At 41.9% G+C, this 17,663-nt stretch overlaps 1 protein-coding gene across 1 annotated transcript in view; it reads right to left on the bottom strand.

Annotated features, from left to right (window-relative positions):
- The window catches only part of DDX1 (DEAD-box helicase 1), a 64,381-nt gene extending 47,716 nt beyond the window's left edge, over positions 1-16,665 (bottom strand). Inside the window, exons 1-7 of the mRNA XM_077488812.1 lie at positions 16,560-16,665; positions 11,895-11,946; positions 10,038-10,101; positions 8,520-8,549; positions 6,086-6,182; positions 3,160-3,207; positions 976-1,059 (exon numbers count right to left, since the gene is read on the bottom strand). Of these exons, the coding sequence (XP_077344938.1) occupies positions 976-1,059; positions 3,160-3,207; positions 6,086-6,182; positions 8,520-8,549; positions 10,038-10,101; positions 11,895-11,946; positions 16,560-16,575 (391 nt within the window). The 5' untranslated portion in view covers positions 16,576-16,665. The remainder of the gene's footprint in view (positions 1-975; positions 1,060-3,159; positions 3,208-6,085; positions 6,183-8,519; positions 8,550-10,037; positions 10,102-11,894; positions 11,947-16,559) is intronic.
- Positions 16,666-17,663: the final 998 nt, after the last annotated feature.

Here is a 17,663-nt window from a genome sequence, read left to right as displayed (position 1 = left end):
GGGGGGAATTGTCTCCAGGGATATATACTTGTGTCTATTCTTCAATAAAAGTCTTATGCTTTTATCCAGCCCCCAATGAGTTATGGCTAGTGACTGGGTGCGCTGAGGGATCTTGGATAGTGATGGTACCAGGCAAAGGAAGCTTATACGGCAGACATACTCCTTAGGAATATGGAGTCCATCACAGGTTCATTTTAAATTTAGCACCATTGACAGCGTCTCTGATAACCATAAAACAGTGATAACTTCAGCTCTACAAACATCATACATAATACTCTACAGAACATACTGTATGTTTAAACACAAAAGCATACAATACAACATTAAATATCGAAGGTAAAAAGTGCGTTCAACCATGATTACAGTATAAAAGGAACAAGTGTAGCCCAAGCTGCCTTCACCCACGCTTGCTCCCAATGATTAACAGTACAATCACGGTTGCTATAAAACTGGATTAAATTTGCAAGGGCAAGAATATGTAAACCCAAACAATTAACTTCTTGGCATGTTAAAAATTTAGTGAAGAGAGTATTGTTATACAGTACTGTATCTCTTCAATAAATGTAAATATACCTATTGAACCTGTCAGATATGTTGTGAGCTCGTAACTTTTTGAAGTGAGCAAACATAGTGCCTCTGCAACAAAGAATCTTATCAGCCTTGCACAGGTTGCCACTGAGCTACAGAACTCCCCCCCTTTTTATGTATACAAGAATGGTGTTCTGTAGACCTCAAGCCCTTGTTCTAAAGGTGACCATACCACTACTCCAAAAATATGGTACAGCAAGTAGGGGTTTTCATCCTAAGATAGGAAAGTGAGTTACTGGCAGAAATTACCAGATAAAAAAAAAATAAAATGAAAAGAAAAATGAATTAATTAATGTAGCCACTAAACCTAAAGACTGGTAAGCTATACAGTACGTTACCCATGTTAAATAGATTTGTATAATCCGAATGCTCTTTGGCTCCGTTTACCTTTGCTGACTCCACGGGTTGACCTACATCCATGCCACTCCTTCATTTCTCTGCTCTGACAACAAAGTCCATCAGAACCGATGGCTGTAGAAGATAAAAAAAAGAATATATAAATTAAAAAGCAACTTCCGACACCATATGAAATAAATTTGTTAACTGTAAATTTCTTCCAGGAAACCTGCAGCTGGTCAGAACGTCCACACAATTGTTTGTTTTAATGTACCAGTCATGAAAGACACATGGGAGTTTCTTTAGTTTTAAAACCTGCAAATTCTTGAGGTTCAATATTTAATTTTCCAATGTTTCAGATAAAAATGCATGTCACCTGATATGACTTCAATGGCTGCCTGCTTAATCTGATTCAAATAACCTTCTCCAAAAACATAGAAAGCAATTATACATACAGGTCTGCCTGGTAATACATGGCTTTAAAATCATTGTGAAGAATCTATTTTTTTAGTAATATAGCAAACATGTTGTACTTGCCTTCTCTGTGTAATAGTTTTGCAAAGTGCAGCCCCTTATCTTCCTCCTTTGTGGTGCCGCACTGGTGCTCCAACCTCCTGCTCTTCTCTGTACGATACCATAGCAAGTCACTTGTTATGGGGGTACACCTGCGAGCTCACTCCTGAGCTGCACTGCCGCCTGTGTCCAGCACGGCTTGGCCCTGCCCTCCACACAGCATTTGATAGACAGCAGTGGGAGCCAATGGCTCCTGCTGCTGCCCGAGTCCTTGTGAGAAGAGAGGGGAGAGAAGACTAAAGCCGAGCACAGCACTGGATTGCTGACAGGCTCAGGTAAGCGTTTAGAGAGGCAGGGAGGTAAACCACTTTAATCCTTTCTCCTTTTGTATGTGAGCGTTTTCCAATGAGAATGGCTTGAAAAAGCTCTTCTGTGCTCCATAATCCAGTGGAGTTAATTCTGGCTCACCAAAACAATGAAATCAGAGGATGGGGGGGTTACAGCACAGTGGCTTTTAAAACCAAGCATGCAATAGGAGCTACCATATTTCTATCATAATTGGTGCCCTTTCCTTTAAATAAAATGCCTACTGCCAGACTGAACAGACCTTTAGGAGGCCATCCAGGAGGGACTGCAGACTGCAACTGTGATCTATGCAGCTTCTCCACCTCACATATAATTTAGCGAGATCTCTTGTGATCGGGTAAACTAGGCGTTTCCAAACTTTCTAAAGAAAGGGACGGTTTACTGTCCTTCAGACTTTAGGGGGGCCCGACTGTGCCCAGAGGGAATAAATAACGCCCGATCTTTGGTATTAGGGAGAGGAATAGTCGGTGTCATTGGGAAGAAAAAAAAATAAAAAAAAAAAAAAAAAAAAAAGTGTCCCATTTTTTGTTCCCAGTGGAAGAAATATACCTATAGGTGTCAGTGGCAGGAATAGTGCCCCGTGGCAGGAATTATGCCCTATAATGGTGTCATTGGCAGGAATAATGCCTCAAGGTTCGGATAAAGACAGGCAAAGGGCCACAGTTTGGAGACCACTGGTATAAAGCCATACCATGAATATCTCCTTTTTGTGGGAATCCCTTAGCCAGAATAATTACACTACACAGAAACAGTATCAACTAGTAGCATGTTTTATAGAGTTTACCTACACCTGACTATGCTCAACATGCAGAATCCCAATGACTTAAGCTGGCCATACACCTATAGATTATCTGCAGATTTTCTATGGTTAGATGGAACCAGGGTGTTGCACATGACATCACAGCACCCTGCATCAGTACGCAGCCCAATCCCTCAGTCCTGATGCAAGTAGAAGGCTGGTTCTAGGAAGGATTTCTGCAAATATCATAGTGCCTTGATGGGTGGATTTCAGTGTAAAAGAGCGAGTACTCACAGACAGGCTATGGTTGTCTGAAGACCCCCCTAGGTAACACCCACAGTTGAGAGAATTGAAACATTGTACAATTTAAGTTTTATACAATGATACAAGAGATAAATGATAGAACTGGAGCCATGGCATTGACCCAATGTAGGCACGTGGCCAAATTATGTCAATGATGTCAGAAGGATCTCTGCCCCTGCAGCTCCAAAGTAAGGAATGCATGGGCTACAGCTGATTGGGGGGCAGAGACAGGTTCTTTAATGGTTCAGGATAAACCCAAGTTTGGGCCAAACCCACGCTCATCTCCAATTCTAAGCAAATGACAATATACTTACCAAAGGCAGAGCCCCTGTCATATGGATTCATCTGCCACTTATTCAGCACTATAAAAAAAATAAAAATAAAAAGTACAGTTTTCATTATACTACAAATTAGTCAAGAACATGGTGTTTTTTTTTTTAATACAGGGGAACTGCAGAAAATACTAGGACTTATGTCAGGTATACACAGTAAGTTTTATTTAATTTTCGCTCAACCTAGTGGGCTGAATGGAAGAAAAAACAAAACAAAAAAAAAAAACACAACACTGAGGAGGTAGCTGTACTAACTGTGCAATGTTAGTACAGCAATCTCCCCAAGTGCTAATGTGTTCTGACAGGAGGATTGCCCCACCTCCAGAATACACCTCCCACATGCTCATTCGACAGAAGCCGATCGTGAGATCGGAGATTGACGGGTTTGTGTCAGAACAGCTTTGCTTACATGTCAACAGAAATACAAAAGCAGACACAGCTTACAAGGAGGTCAAATGTTGGTCAGAGTGTTATATGCAACCGTGAAGAAACTCTGATCTCAGAAGCATCTCAAACTGATCCCTAAAGTAGGCTAAACACACTTAAAAAGCATGGGACATTTGGCCATCTACAATTTCTTAAGGCTCATGCACACAGCAGCAAGGGGGCCATATAGATTATTAAAGTGCAAGGAACCTTACTTCTATTCTACGCTAGAAAAGCCATTGTTTGACATGGAAATCAGATAGGCCCCTACTTTAGAGGGATGGAAGAAATGGGTTAATTTAGTGGTCCCATTGTATAAAACGACATCTCTCCTGAGGTTGCCCCCAAAAAATGTCATAAGGTGTGGGACATTTGAATTTAACCTCCCTGGCGGTACGATTATTTCGGATTTTAGGTGCTAAAAGCGGTACCATTATTTTGCATGAAAATTTGGCGTTTTATATTGTAGTCCTGCAATTCTTAGGAATAACTCACTTAAATTTGTCCAAACCAGAGTCTAGCAGACATCCCGGGTATAATAAAGTTTGAAAAATTAAATCATAAATTATAATATAATAAATAATTATAAATAATTGTACCAAATAATAATATAACAATAATAAAAATTATTCAATAATGTAATCAAATCAAAAACACTGAAATTTGCTCAGTTGCAGAATTGTCACTGTCATTACTTTTCAGTATTTGATGACGGATCTCCCCAAAAATCGCTATCGCTCAATTCTGCGAGTGATTCCAATTTATTATCGCTGTTTTCTAGCTGGTCTAAAACCATTTTTGATGTAAAGTGACAGTTTGGTTGCTATGGACAATCTCCAGTTTCCAGGCATAAAGAACAGTTTTTATAATATAAAACTGCATGCAGGACACTGGGCAGACCACTAGGGACAACGGGGATGTGAAATATTTACATACAGCAATGTAATCTGTAAGATTACATTATACTGTATGTTTACTGTCTGTTTCACTTTTTGAATTTGGCGCCGATCTCCGTCCCCGTGCGTCGCAACGCTCGCAGGGAACGGAGATCGGCGATGTGATGCATCGAGCGGGACACGGCTCGCTCGTACAGCGCGGGGACACCGCTGGATCCGAGGGAGAAGGTAAGTAAACCTCCTCCTGGATCCAGCGATGCAGTCCCGAGTCTGGCTTGGGGATACCGCTTTTGGTATGAAAATTCCACCCCGAGCGAGACTCGGGAATACCGTCAGGGGGGTTAATCTCCCTCCACTACTAATGCTAGAGACAGTACTGTGCTTGACTAAGTGGATGGTGTGTAAGTTCTAAGTTCCTTGAGAAGGAGGGGCTTTGCAGGGGTTAACCTGGTATGAGCCACCCCGGGTAACCCCGCTACCGTTTCTTACCTTCCTTCCTATGTATTGTGTTAATTTCTTTATTTCCTAGCTTGTTTTGCTTAAATCTGATATGTGTCTACTCACTATGATAGTGCCTACCTTGGTCATGCGATGCCGCTACCCTAGGTGATCAAGAGGTACTGGAGCTGTGACTACAGTTGGGATTGTTTTGATAGTTTATGTTTTCTGTTCAGCCAGAGAATGCCAAAAGGGTCTGTTTTGTAATGTACTTTAATGAAACTACTTGGGGGGGGGGGAAAAAAAGGAACCTTCATAAAATATTTGCCAGGAGCCACAGCAGCGGCATACAGTTTCTATGTAGAGCTGCAAGCAGGTTCTGTACACTCTTGCACAATGAGCACTCCCCTTGCAGCTTCTTAACCTCTTGGAGCAGAGCGCATGCAAACATGCCGGGCCGCAATAGCGCCAACAGAGCTGTACCGAGAGAGCACGCTTGATCGCTGCTTGCAATTGGGCGGTTTCAGACTGCCGTGACAGCCAATCATAGCACTCACATGGCCAGAAGCCCGACCCCCCCGGTAATTCACCTGCGCCAAAGGGTTAAAAAGGCCAAATAAAAGTCAGCAGCTACAAGCACTGAATGAACCAGCTGCTGGAGAAAGGAGGGGGCCGAACTACCAGCTCACCTCACCAAGGCAAACTGAGCCGGACGTGGGAGCAAGCACCTGTCAACACTATGTACGTACGTACGTTTCCCCCCCCCAAATCCGTCGCTTTACCAACGGATTTGTGGCGCTATTAGGCCGCTAGCAGGGTAGCTTTATTCCCCACTAGTGGCCAAGAAAGGGTTAAAAACCACTGCAAAGCACCTCTGCTGAGGTACTTTGCAGGCGCTATAGCTGCGGTGCCCCATTGATTTCCGCTCCTTCGTTGCACCAAAGATGCTGCTAGCAGGACTTTTTTTCCATCCCGCTAACGCACCGCTCCAGTGCAGCAGCGGCTGTTTCAGGCTGGTTTGCAGGCACAATTTTTAGCACAATAGCGCCCGCTAAACCACCCAGTGTGAAAAGGGTCTAATTTGCTTAATCTGGAACCTACTGCTAAAATATCAACAGATGAACTACTGTTAAATCATATACAATTACCGGAGCTGCCAGTCTTAACAGCGGCCTTTCCTTTCTTGCCTTCTTGATGATCTTTCAAGGTTTCATACACAATCTGAATGACAGGGATACTAAAAGCCTAAAACAAACAAAAAAAAAGGGATAAAAAAAAAAAAAAAACTGAAATTGACTTATATATAATGTTTTTTCTCTCTCTCTCTATATATATATATATATATATATATATATATATATATATATATATATATATATATATATATATATATATATATATATATACACACACACACACACACACACACACACACACACACACACACACACACACACACACAATAACACTCTTACGGAAAAATACAAATAAAAAAAAACTACCTCTTGGGTGGAGTAAAGCAGCTCTAAACCGAACTTTAATCCTTTTTTTCTGCAATCTGGGCCCAGTAAGTAGATCGCTTCCTGTCCAGGGTAGTCCTGATACACAGCTGACCACCCTGTTGTCATTGTATTCAATGTTCTTCATACACAATTTTTAGCATGCAGGAGAAAAATGTAACCCAAAATAGAAGGTCTGCAACACCATATAATGGTCTTAAAAACCTCATTTATTGACTAGTCCACAGTAAACACATTCTATAAACAGAGGCATTGACATGTTTCAGCCTTAATCATAACTGGTTATGACTAAAGCCGATTAAAAGATGTATAGGTTTCCTTTTTTTTGCTTACATCTATTTTATGTGTGCTGCTGCTGCTATCTATAAATCCTTCCAGGACTCTCAGAAGTGCCCTCATTCTGAGGGGGGGGGGGGGGGGACCTAGCTAATTACCTGTGGGAGGGGCTACAGACTTTCACACAGTGAAATACCAACAATGGTCTGGCTCTAGAGTCTGGATCCAGCCACTTTCCTGTAATTTTTCTTGACTGATGTTCCCAAGACTTCAGAGCGTAGCTACTCCCACCTCCCTTCTCTCTCTCTCTCCTCCCTCCCTTCTCCCCCAAAGCATGTTTCAATGGGCAGAAGAGTCAGCAGAGATAAGAGAACTTCAGGTCAATGACTAAGGTAAAAGTCACCTATAGTAATATGTAGAGGACATTTACATACACAGCACTATCTACCAGAGTGAAAACAAAATATATTTGTAAAGCAGAATACACTTATGGATGTGCCATCACACAGGAGTTCCATGCATTACTGGTATAGTAAAATTAAATAAAATCAGAGCTATTATTGTGAATTAATCCTTTTATTGACCATCTGGATTTTTATGAGACAATGAAACCTTCCATTCACATCTACTTGTATTTTCATACTGAAGCACAGAGCTCCTCAGACATGGACAGAGCTTTGCTCCCCCATAACTGATATATTACCTAGTACCCCCAAAAGCAATAATGTTCCCTTCATTGTAAAAAGAGTATTACAGGATCACATGCAATACAGGGATGGGGATGATGGCACTGTACAGGAGTACAATGACAGAGGGATGATATGTACAATAAAAGGAGACTCTGGGGACATATCGGGGTCAGTTTAGATGTGGGGGGTGTTGTCAGTCTCCTATGAACTGTACACCGGTACACAGCACTATGTACATTTCAGAGAACAGACACAGGGAACAGGTCACTATGATCCTCACCATATCTCCTCTTCTGATATAACACAGTACTATGTGTAGAGAGCATACCCGTGTTCATTTCAGGACATGAGAAGTGACTGCCCCTCTCCCCATTGGCTGGAGGAGACGGGGGGGGGGGGGGGGTCGGAGGAAACATGAACATCAAAGCCCAGGTGGAGGTGTTGGAGTCTCTCAGAGGAGAGCTTGCAGATAACAGCCAGAGAAAGGTGAGGAGACTTCACTTGTATCACATGGTCTCTGCTTCCGGGTTTTAGCTGTGGACATGCTGCCATGGAAACAGAGGCATGTGAAGAACGTGCTCGTTCTAGATAGCAGCTTGGGTGTGCACATCTTCACCAACCACACCCACCTGTCCTCCAGTGGGAGGGAGTGAAGGAGAGGCTGGATGGTGGAGATGTCTCCACCCCCTGAAAACGTTTGAACTGAAGGAAAAAAAAAAAAAAAAGTTAGAGGCTGCTTCAGGGATCTTCAAAAAACTATTCTGCAAAAACGAAAGAGCTGAGAAAGGAAAAAAAATGCAATGCAGGTATGATGGTAGCATCTACTACATATTTTTGCTTTCCCATACTTCTCCTTTAAGGCTGGAACGCATCAAAATCTCTGTATATAGGATGCGTTTACTGTGGAGCAGTCAATAAATGAACATTTTAAGAGTACTATATGATGTTGTGGACCTTCTGTTTGAATTACAATGCTGCAGTTGTGCGGCTTTGGATCGTGCACCCGTTTTCTCAAGGTATCTATCATTTGCAGCTTTTTATTCTATCTTTGTACAGGGGGGAAGAAATGTACTGTAAATAGAACCAAATACACTTACCCCTGTCTTGCCACTACCAGTCTCAGCAGCCTGTAACAAACAAATTCAAGCCATTAATATCACAGATCCCATATTAAACCAATTCATCTTCTATTACATCCCCCAGAGCTCCCATTTACACACAAATGTCACAGCCATTACAAAGCCATTACAAAGCCAAATGGTAATCCCATGTTCCAAATAATTCTCCATAACACTGGATAGGTTAGGAATCCTGCAGCGACAGAGGAACACCATTGTAATGCTTTTGTATGGAGGGGACAAGAGCACAAACTAGTGCATGAAAGCCTCCCTATTGGAGTCTCTGAGATATGGTGTATAAAAAGCAAGTGGGTGAAAATAACAGCTCTAGACGAAGCCCTTTGAAGCCAAGTTTAAATGCAATATAAAAAAACACACAGAATCTAGTAGTATATTCCTTTCTAAAAAAAAAAAAAAAAAAAAAAAAGGGAAAAATCCTGAAATTTTGCAGTATGGATGTCGACCTCCTGTAGGGCAGCACACTAAGCCAATCGATGCTCTACTGCTCCACAGTATACTTGTCACTGCTACACAGAAAATGCCCACAGAAGGGCAGAGCAACAATGCATTGCTGCTTCCTCGGTGACCAATCACATGCTAGGAAACAGAGGTAACTAAGCAGTGGCCATTTTTTCAGAGCGCCAATGTCATGAATTTAGGGGAGAAAGATGTTGATCTATGCACATGGAAGAGACTTACATCCATGTCAGGAAGGTAGGACTTTTATGTGAGACAGATCAGAATTTATGCAAACTTACTTTACTTAACCACTTCAATATCGGGCCCAGGCCAATTTTCAGCGCTGTCAAACTTTGAATGACAATTGCGCGGTCATGCAACACTGTAACCAAATTAAATTTTTAAAATTTTTCACACAAATAGAGCTCTCTTTTGGTGGTATTTAATCCCCACTGGGTTTATTTTTGCCAAACAAAAAACAAGTTTTTCTCTTTTCTGTAAATGTTTCTTCATAAATTTAGGTCAAAATGTATTCTGCTACATTTCTTCTGTGAAAATAACCCAAATCAGTGTGTATATTATTTAGTCTGTAGGAAAGTGCACAAACAAGGAGAATATAATATATATATATATATATATATATATATATATATATATATATACATACATATATACACACACACATACATACATCTCAATCCTGATGTACTGACGGTCTATATTTCTTGAGGCGGAAAACAGGACAGTACAAAGATCTAACAAATAACCCCTTTTTGTAAAGTAGACAGTCCAACGTATTCAGTAAGAGGCATGTCGAGTATTTGTTTTACGTTTTTCACAATTTTATTTTGTTACATACTTTTACCAGTGCAGCACAGCGTTATAACTGGTGTGGTGGCGATCAGAGACAGTATGTCTTGTGTTGACCTTACACCATTAAAATTAAAGGATAGTGTCACAAAAATTCTGCACAATGTTTAGCGACACAGTTTATGTTACTAGTCAGGGGTTCTCTGCCTTATAGGATACTAAACTTACCATAAGAACATCACCGCCGCCTAGAATCATTGGTATAGACTCCGCCTGAATGTCAGTAGGAAGGCTGTGCAGCAAAACAAAACAGTTGTTTTAACAAGAATAGAGCAGCACCATTTTGGATTCAATCTTCTAGGTAAAGAATTCTCATAAAATTATGACTCTGTCCCCATGTAGCAGGCATTTAAAAGCAAAAACTGTAACGTTTAACAGACAAAAAAATAAATAAATATAAACTCAGTCTCTGTATTAAAGAAACCCTGCCACTTTGCTCATACAGAACAAACTGATATTGTTATCCTCTGATAGCCCAAGGGGTGATGCAGCGAGGGGGTGGGCTATCAAGAGACACTCATTTTGACATGAATGGACTAACACTGCCCACTTAAATCAAAAGGAGACAGAAAAAAAAAAAGGGAGTACATTTCATTAAAAATGCCTTTTGAGTTTTCTTTTATAATATACAATACATTTTTATTTATAACTACAGTAAAATCAACAGTATGACATTAAACAGTATTTGCCAGGACAGACATAAAAGCTGCCAATGATTTTTTTTTATTTTTATTTTTAAAGGTGCAAATTTGAGCGCAGTCATTCTCCTCCTTACTCCACTACCTAGTAAGCCAGAAACCCTGACCTATATACTTGTTGCAAGTTCTTAATATTTTAACGTGATTAGTTATTTTAATTTAAAAAAATGATGCCTTTACAAACGTCATACTTAACTGCTCTGTGCAATGGTTTTAAACATGGCAGCCCCGATCCTCCTCTTCTCAGGTATCCGCCAGCACTCTGGCTCCTTCTGCCTGCCAAATGCTCCCATAGCCACTTGCTATGGGGTCACTTGTGCATGCCTGCTCCTGAGCTGGCCACACAAAGCGTGGCTTGGCACCCCCCACTGGTTGTGACTGACAGCAGCAGGAGCCAATGTCTCCCGATGCTATGTCTCAGCCATGACAGAGAGTGTGGGAGCTGAGAGATCCTCAGCTCTCATGCACATTACTGGTTCGAGAGCAGGCTCAGGTAAGTATAGAGGGGGTGGAGGCTCTGGTGAGGAAGCTGCTTGCATATGTTTTTTTACCTTTGTGCATAGAATGCATTAAGGCAAAACAACTTTCTGCCTTTAGAGCCACTTTAAGCCACAGACGAAGACTGATGAAGACAGCCTTGCACCATAAAAAATAAAAATAAAAAACGCAGCCAAGAAGATAGAGAAAAGGGAGAGGGTACAGGATTCCCCGTCATGGATTCTGACGAATATAAAAAGGTAGCCAAGTCTATGCAGACCAATGTCAGTGAAGACAGTTTTGGGACACAAAAGGAGTAGCACTGAAACCCATTTATCTTTCTGGTATAGGAAATGAGGTGCTATTAGGAATGGGTATCTAAATGCTGAGCTGGCATTTCCACTGGTTTGTAAGTAAATGGATCCAAGATTAAAGTGCAACACTGAGAATTAACTGTCCAGGTAAAAATGTATTCCAATATAAAAAATGATAAAAAACTGTCACAGAAACAACACATTTTGGGAGCCAGAAAACACCCCCTTCATCAGGGCTTAGATGGGGAAAGTAATGCTGAACAGAATGGAAGATGTGAATTTTACAGTATTTTACCAGACAAATACATCCGTCAGCCATCATAAAATCCCTCTTCCCCAAGCCCTGATGGAAGGGTTGTTTTCTGGTCCTCGAAATGCATTGACTCTGTGACCAAGTCTCCTATCCTAATTCATGTTGAAATCAGGCTACACCTGGACAATGAATTCTCTGTGTATAGTTTTAATCTCTGTTCCAGTGAGCACATATTCCATTCACTATTCCCAAAATTTTTGATACTTGAGGATGTACAACTTACAGCCAGTCCATCTCCTCCACAGCCTGAGCAATCTCCGGCATCACACCCATTTCTGTAAATAGAAGAAAGTTTATTATACACAGCATCCAGAACTGATCAGAGTATTCTTGTGAAATAGACCAAAAACTTTTTGGGGTGGCGCTGGAGGGGTCAAACTGTGAGGTGCTGTTCAAATCTGCTCATTTTTGGTGCAGTATGAATGCAGTGCGTTGAAGTACTGCCTGCTGCTTTTTTTTTTTTATTTAGTTTCTCAGCTGCACAGGAGGGCAGAAAGTCCATATGAACCCTCCTGCTTCATCGCATCGCCACACACACGGACTGCCCAAATTTATATATCAGTTTCCAACAGGTAAACGTGACCGTTGCCTGAACTATGCGATGTTGTGGCACAACGGAATTCTGCCGTAGACAACCTTTATGAATTTCCTAGATTTTTACACAAGATATAACAGATGAAGTGGCATTGAGTAAATAGATACTAAACATAAAATTGTGTGCACCTGTGAAACAGCTACAAACTTCAGTACCCAAAATCACCTATAGGCGATACTTTAACCACTTTCAGACCGGACCAATTTGCTGGTCAAAGACCAGACCACTTTTTGCGATTCGGCACTGCGTCGATTTAACTGACAATTGCGCGGTCGTGCGACGTGGCTCCCAAACAAAATTGACGTCCTTTTTTTCCCACAAATAGAGCTTTCTTTTGGTGGTATTTGATCACCCCTGCGGTTTTTATTTTTTGCGCTATAAACAAGAATAGAGCGATAATTTTGAAAAAAACGCATTATTTTTTACTTTTTGTAATAATAAATCTCCCCCAAAAATATATAAAAAAACATTTTTTTCCCTCAGTTTAGGCCGATACGTATTCTTCTACATATTTTTGGTAAAAAAAAAAATCGCAATAAGCGATTATTGATTGGTTTGCGCAAAAGTTATAGCGTTTACAAAATAGGGATAGTTTTATAGCATTTTTATTAATAATTTATTTTTTATTTTTTTACTAGTAATGGCGGCGATCTGCGATTTTTATTGTGACTGCGACATTGTGGGGGACCCATCGGACATTTTTGGGACCATTGTCATTTATACAGTAATCACTGCTATATAAATGCAGTGATTCCTGTGTAAATGACACTGGCAGTGAAAGGGTTAACCAGTGGGTGGCAGTGTAGGGGTTAAGTGTTCCTAGGGGTGTGTTACTAACTGTGGGGGGGTTGGGCTTTCATTTAGTGTACACTGATCTCTGCTCCAATCACATGGAGCAGAGATCAGCGTCACTAGTTGCTAGGCAGAATGGAAAAATGTTGTTTACACAGCATTTCCTCCATTCAGCCGCTCCGTGAGACGATCGCGGGGATGCCCACGGCGATCGAGTCCGCGGGTCCCGCGACCGGACTCACGGGGGTCCCGACCAGCGCGGGAGCGCGCCGCCGGCGGCGCACTCCCGATGGCACGGCGGCATCGAATATTGTACGCACATGTACGCCAATATGCCTGCCCGTGCCATTCTGTCGACGTACATCGTCGTGCGCTGGTCGGGAAGTGGTTAAATGTACTATTTAACCTGTGGAATAAACTGTATATTATAAGAGTGGAATGACTTCTATATAAAACAGTAGAAGAGTGAAATGAACCTTATACATACAGAGCATAAGAGTAGAATGAATTGTATATCTATACACTATATTAACAAAAGTATTGGGACACCTGCCTTTACATGCACATAAACTTTAATGGCATCCCAGTCTAAAGGCCTGTACACACACACGATACAAAAATCAGAAGTCAAATTTCATCCAAACGATCTGCCGATTGTCAGATCATTAGTATGGTGCTTTCGACAGCCGATTCCAAATTCGTACGACAAAAAGCTGGATGTGCAGACTAACATTTTTGTCCAATGTGAAGACAATGTCCGTTTTTCATTTAATTAGTACAGTTTGCGTCCAAAAAAAACAATGGTAAGAGCAAGACTACGCATGCTCAGAAACAGAAGAATAAATAGAAAACTATTCAACACATTCTGAAGTAGAATTCTGTCATACGAGAATTTTCGTATGGCGAGTAACCGCTTCACTTTCGACATGAGACTAGCATGCAATAAAAAACAAACGTTCGTCTGAAAATCTGATCGTGTGCATGTGGCTTTATTCCGTAGGGTTCAATATTGAGTTGGCCCACCCTTTTCAGCTACAGTCCCTTGCAAAAGTGTTCGGCCCCCTTGAACTTTTCAACCTTTTGCCACATTTCAGGCTTCAAACATAAAGATATAAAATTTTTATTTTTTGTGAAGAATCACCAACAAGTGGGACACAATTGTGAAGTGGAACGAAATCTATTGGATATTTTAAACTTTTTTTAGCAAATAAACTGAAAAGTGGTGCGTGCAAAATTATTCGGCCCCTTTACTTTCAGTGCAGCAAACTCACTCCAGAAGTTCAGCGAGGATCTCTGAATGATCCAATGTTGTCCTAAATGACTGATGGTGATAAATAGAATCCACCTGTGTGTAATCAAGTCTCTGTATAAATGCACCTGCTCTGTGATAGTCTCAGGGTTCTGTTGAAAGCGCAGAGAGCATCATGAAGACCAAGGAACACACCAGGCAGGTCCGTAATACTGCTGTGAAGAAGTTTAAAGCTGGATTTGGATACAAAAAGATTTTCCAAGCTTTAAACATCCCAAGGAGCACTGTGCAAGCGATCATTTTGAAATGGAAGGAGTATCAGACCACTGCAAATCTACCAAGACCTGGCCGTCCCTCTACACTTTCAGCTCAGACAAGGAGAAGACTGATCAGAGATGCAGCCAAGAGGCCCATGATCACTCTGGATGAACTGCAGAGAACTACAACTGAGGTGGGAGAGTCCACCTCCATAGGACAACAATCAGTCGTACACTGCACAAATCTGGCCTTTATGGAAGAGTGGCAAGAAGAAAGCCATTTCTCAAAGATATCCATAAAAAGTCTCGTCTAAAGTTTGCCACAAGCCACCTGGGAGACACACCAAACATGTGGAAGAAGGTGCTCTGGTCAGATGAAACCAAAATCAAAACTTTTTGCCCACAATGCAAAACGATATGTTTGGGGTAAAAGCAACACAGCTCATCACCCTCAACACACCATCCCCACTGTCAAACATGGTGGTGGCAGCATCATGGTTTGGGCCTGCTTTTCTTCAGCAGGGACAGGGAAGATGGTTAAAATTGAGGGGAAGATGGATGCAGCCAAATACAGGACCATTCTGGATGAAAACCTGTCGGAGTCTGCAAAAGGTCAGGACTCTGTGCAGGCCAGTCAAGTTCCTCCACCCCAACTTCGCTCATTCATGTCTTTATGGACCTTGCTGATTCCAGCGGATTCTCATACCTTAAAACGGACATAGACTCTCACTTCGCCATCTAGCTCCCTATGGGCACACCACATTATCCCAGGATATGAGCATGATCAACTTTTTTCACAACACAGTTTACAGTCTTCATAAGGCCAGCCATGGTCATATTCATATAGGATATGGATCTTTGACATTTTTTGGCTCACGGAACTGGAGTAGCCATATATGGACTCTTTTTCATAAGACATTTTCTGGGTATAGATAGGTTTTAGATATGCACGATAGGTACAGGATTCTAGCATTTACTGTGTAGAGCTTCAGTGCCCCATTCACCCATTGTTGTTCTAAGGTGGGATCCTGGCTCTTCAGGGTACAGGCAGGTAACATTTATTCATACCAGTTTTTTGTTGTACAATTTTGTGTCCGTGCAGGTAGACAGGAGGGGGGGGGGGGCGAGATACACTGGCTGCCACTGGGGGGATTTATCAGGTAGGGTGTATATAGGGAGGGCCATCACCAGTTAAATGGTGGCACAGTGTGGTGGGGTTTGTATCGGAGGTAGTGTCAAATTTGGGGGGGTGTTCATTATCTTCTTCCCAAATTGCAGCACCCCGCTATCCATGTGATGGGAAAAAAAATGTGATCAGATCAGGCCACCTTCTCCCATTGCTCCATGGTCCAGTTTGGATGCTCATGTGCCCATTATAGGCACTTTTGACTGTGGACAAAGGTCAGCCCGGGCACCCTGACTGGTCTGCAGCTTTGCAGCCTCATGCACAACAGTTCTCCTTCCTTGGTCCATTATTGGTCGGTCCTGACCACCACAGACAGGAAAATCCCACAAGAGATGCAGTTTTGGAGTTGCTCTGACCCAGGAATCTATTTGTTAGAATTTGGCTCTTGTCAGTCACTCAAATCCTTGCTCTTGCCCATTTTTTCTACTTTAATTACATCACATCGTTTTCATTTATTGCCTAATATATCTCACACACTTCCATATGCCTTTGTAAGTAGATCACCAATACCATTCATTGACCCAGCCAGTGGTGATACTGATATGGATGATCAGTGTATATATGAATGCAATGAATTGTATATGATATACAAGACAGAAAAGATTTGGATCTAACTGCCCACACACATTATATTCCTCATCCATGAAGTGACACATGTCAGATCTGGCCATGGCACTATAGCAGGCCTTGCACTGTGCCACTCTTGCTGTCAGCGCATGCTCGAGCTTGTACTTAACCAGCAGATGCAGAACTACAATCACTAATGCATACGACACGTATTTATATCTAGGTCACTATACGATCCTCACCTCCAAACGCCGCCATGTCTACCGGCTGCCAGCACACACACAGAACACGGGAGGAAATGACTACAAGTACCGGAAACCCGCTGCCAGACGTGGAATGAGACTATCACGCTGTCTCCAATCCCCCGCCATTTTACTTGAGCCGCATTCTGTAGAAACATATACGGCTTGTTCTCCAGGAAAATGGCCGACGTATTAAAACATCGAGGACACAAAAGCATACACGACTAACAATGCCCTAGGGTTCCATATGACATTTTCTCTGTGTGTGCACAGATTAGACGTTCTCTTACTCTGCTCTGTCTCTTCACATATAGGACTATATTGTGTGAAATAAATGTCAGGCCTCTACATCCATCTGATGGTTTTCTGAACAATAAAGTACCCGTTTTGAAAAATAAAAGTTTGCTTTTCAAATGTTTCCCGCATAAGTATAAGCGCTTACCAATAATTATCTGGCGTCTAATCAGTGAACAAACCATTTCCTTAAAGTGGTGTTGCCACCAAAAAATTAAAACTGCTTAAAATTCGTAAAAAAATAAAAATAAAAAATAATTGGCAAAAAAAAATTTTTTTACTCACCTCTAAATACCGGTTGCTAGGGGGTCCCTCGTAATCTGCCTTCCTCATTGCCCGGGCTGGTGACATCACTTCCCCTCGCGCCGCACATTCACCTGGGACCTGTCATGTGTCCCAGGTGACTGTACGGCGTATCACGGCGCCCTGCGCCGCTCGCGCATGCGCAGTGGGTGCCCGGCTGTGAAGCCACAGCCGGGTGCCCACAGTATGCATGACGGCGCCGCGAGCGGAGCGAGGGGGGGGCTTCGTTCCCCCGCATCGCTGGACCCTGGGGCAGGTAAGTGTCCGATTATTAAAAGCCAGCAGCTGCAGTATTTGTAGCTGCTGACTTTTAATTTTTTTTTTTTTAGGGGGTACCCCACTTTAATGTAGAAACAAAAATAAACGTTTTTGTTTTGGAAGGGTTGGAGAGGGATTAGAACCTTTGTCAGGTATTTATAACTATCTGTTTGGGAGATTCACTGTTGTTATATGACATTTTTGCTTTTCACTGAGTCTTCTTTCAGGTCCGCCTATCAGTTTTTTAGG

Source organism: Lithobates pipiens, unplaced genomic scaffold (assembly GCF_037356315.1).
Source record: "Lithobates pipiens isolate NorthernLeopardFrog02 unplaced genomic scaffold, aLitPip1_a1.2 Scaffold_18, whole genome shotgun sequence".
Lineage (NCBI taxonomy): Eukaryota > Metazoa > Chordata > Amphibia > Anura > Ranidae > Lithobates > Lithobates pipiens.
This window is presented reverse-complemented; position numbering and strand designations above follow the sequence as displayed.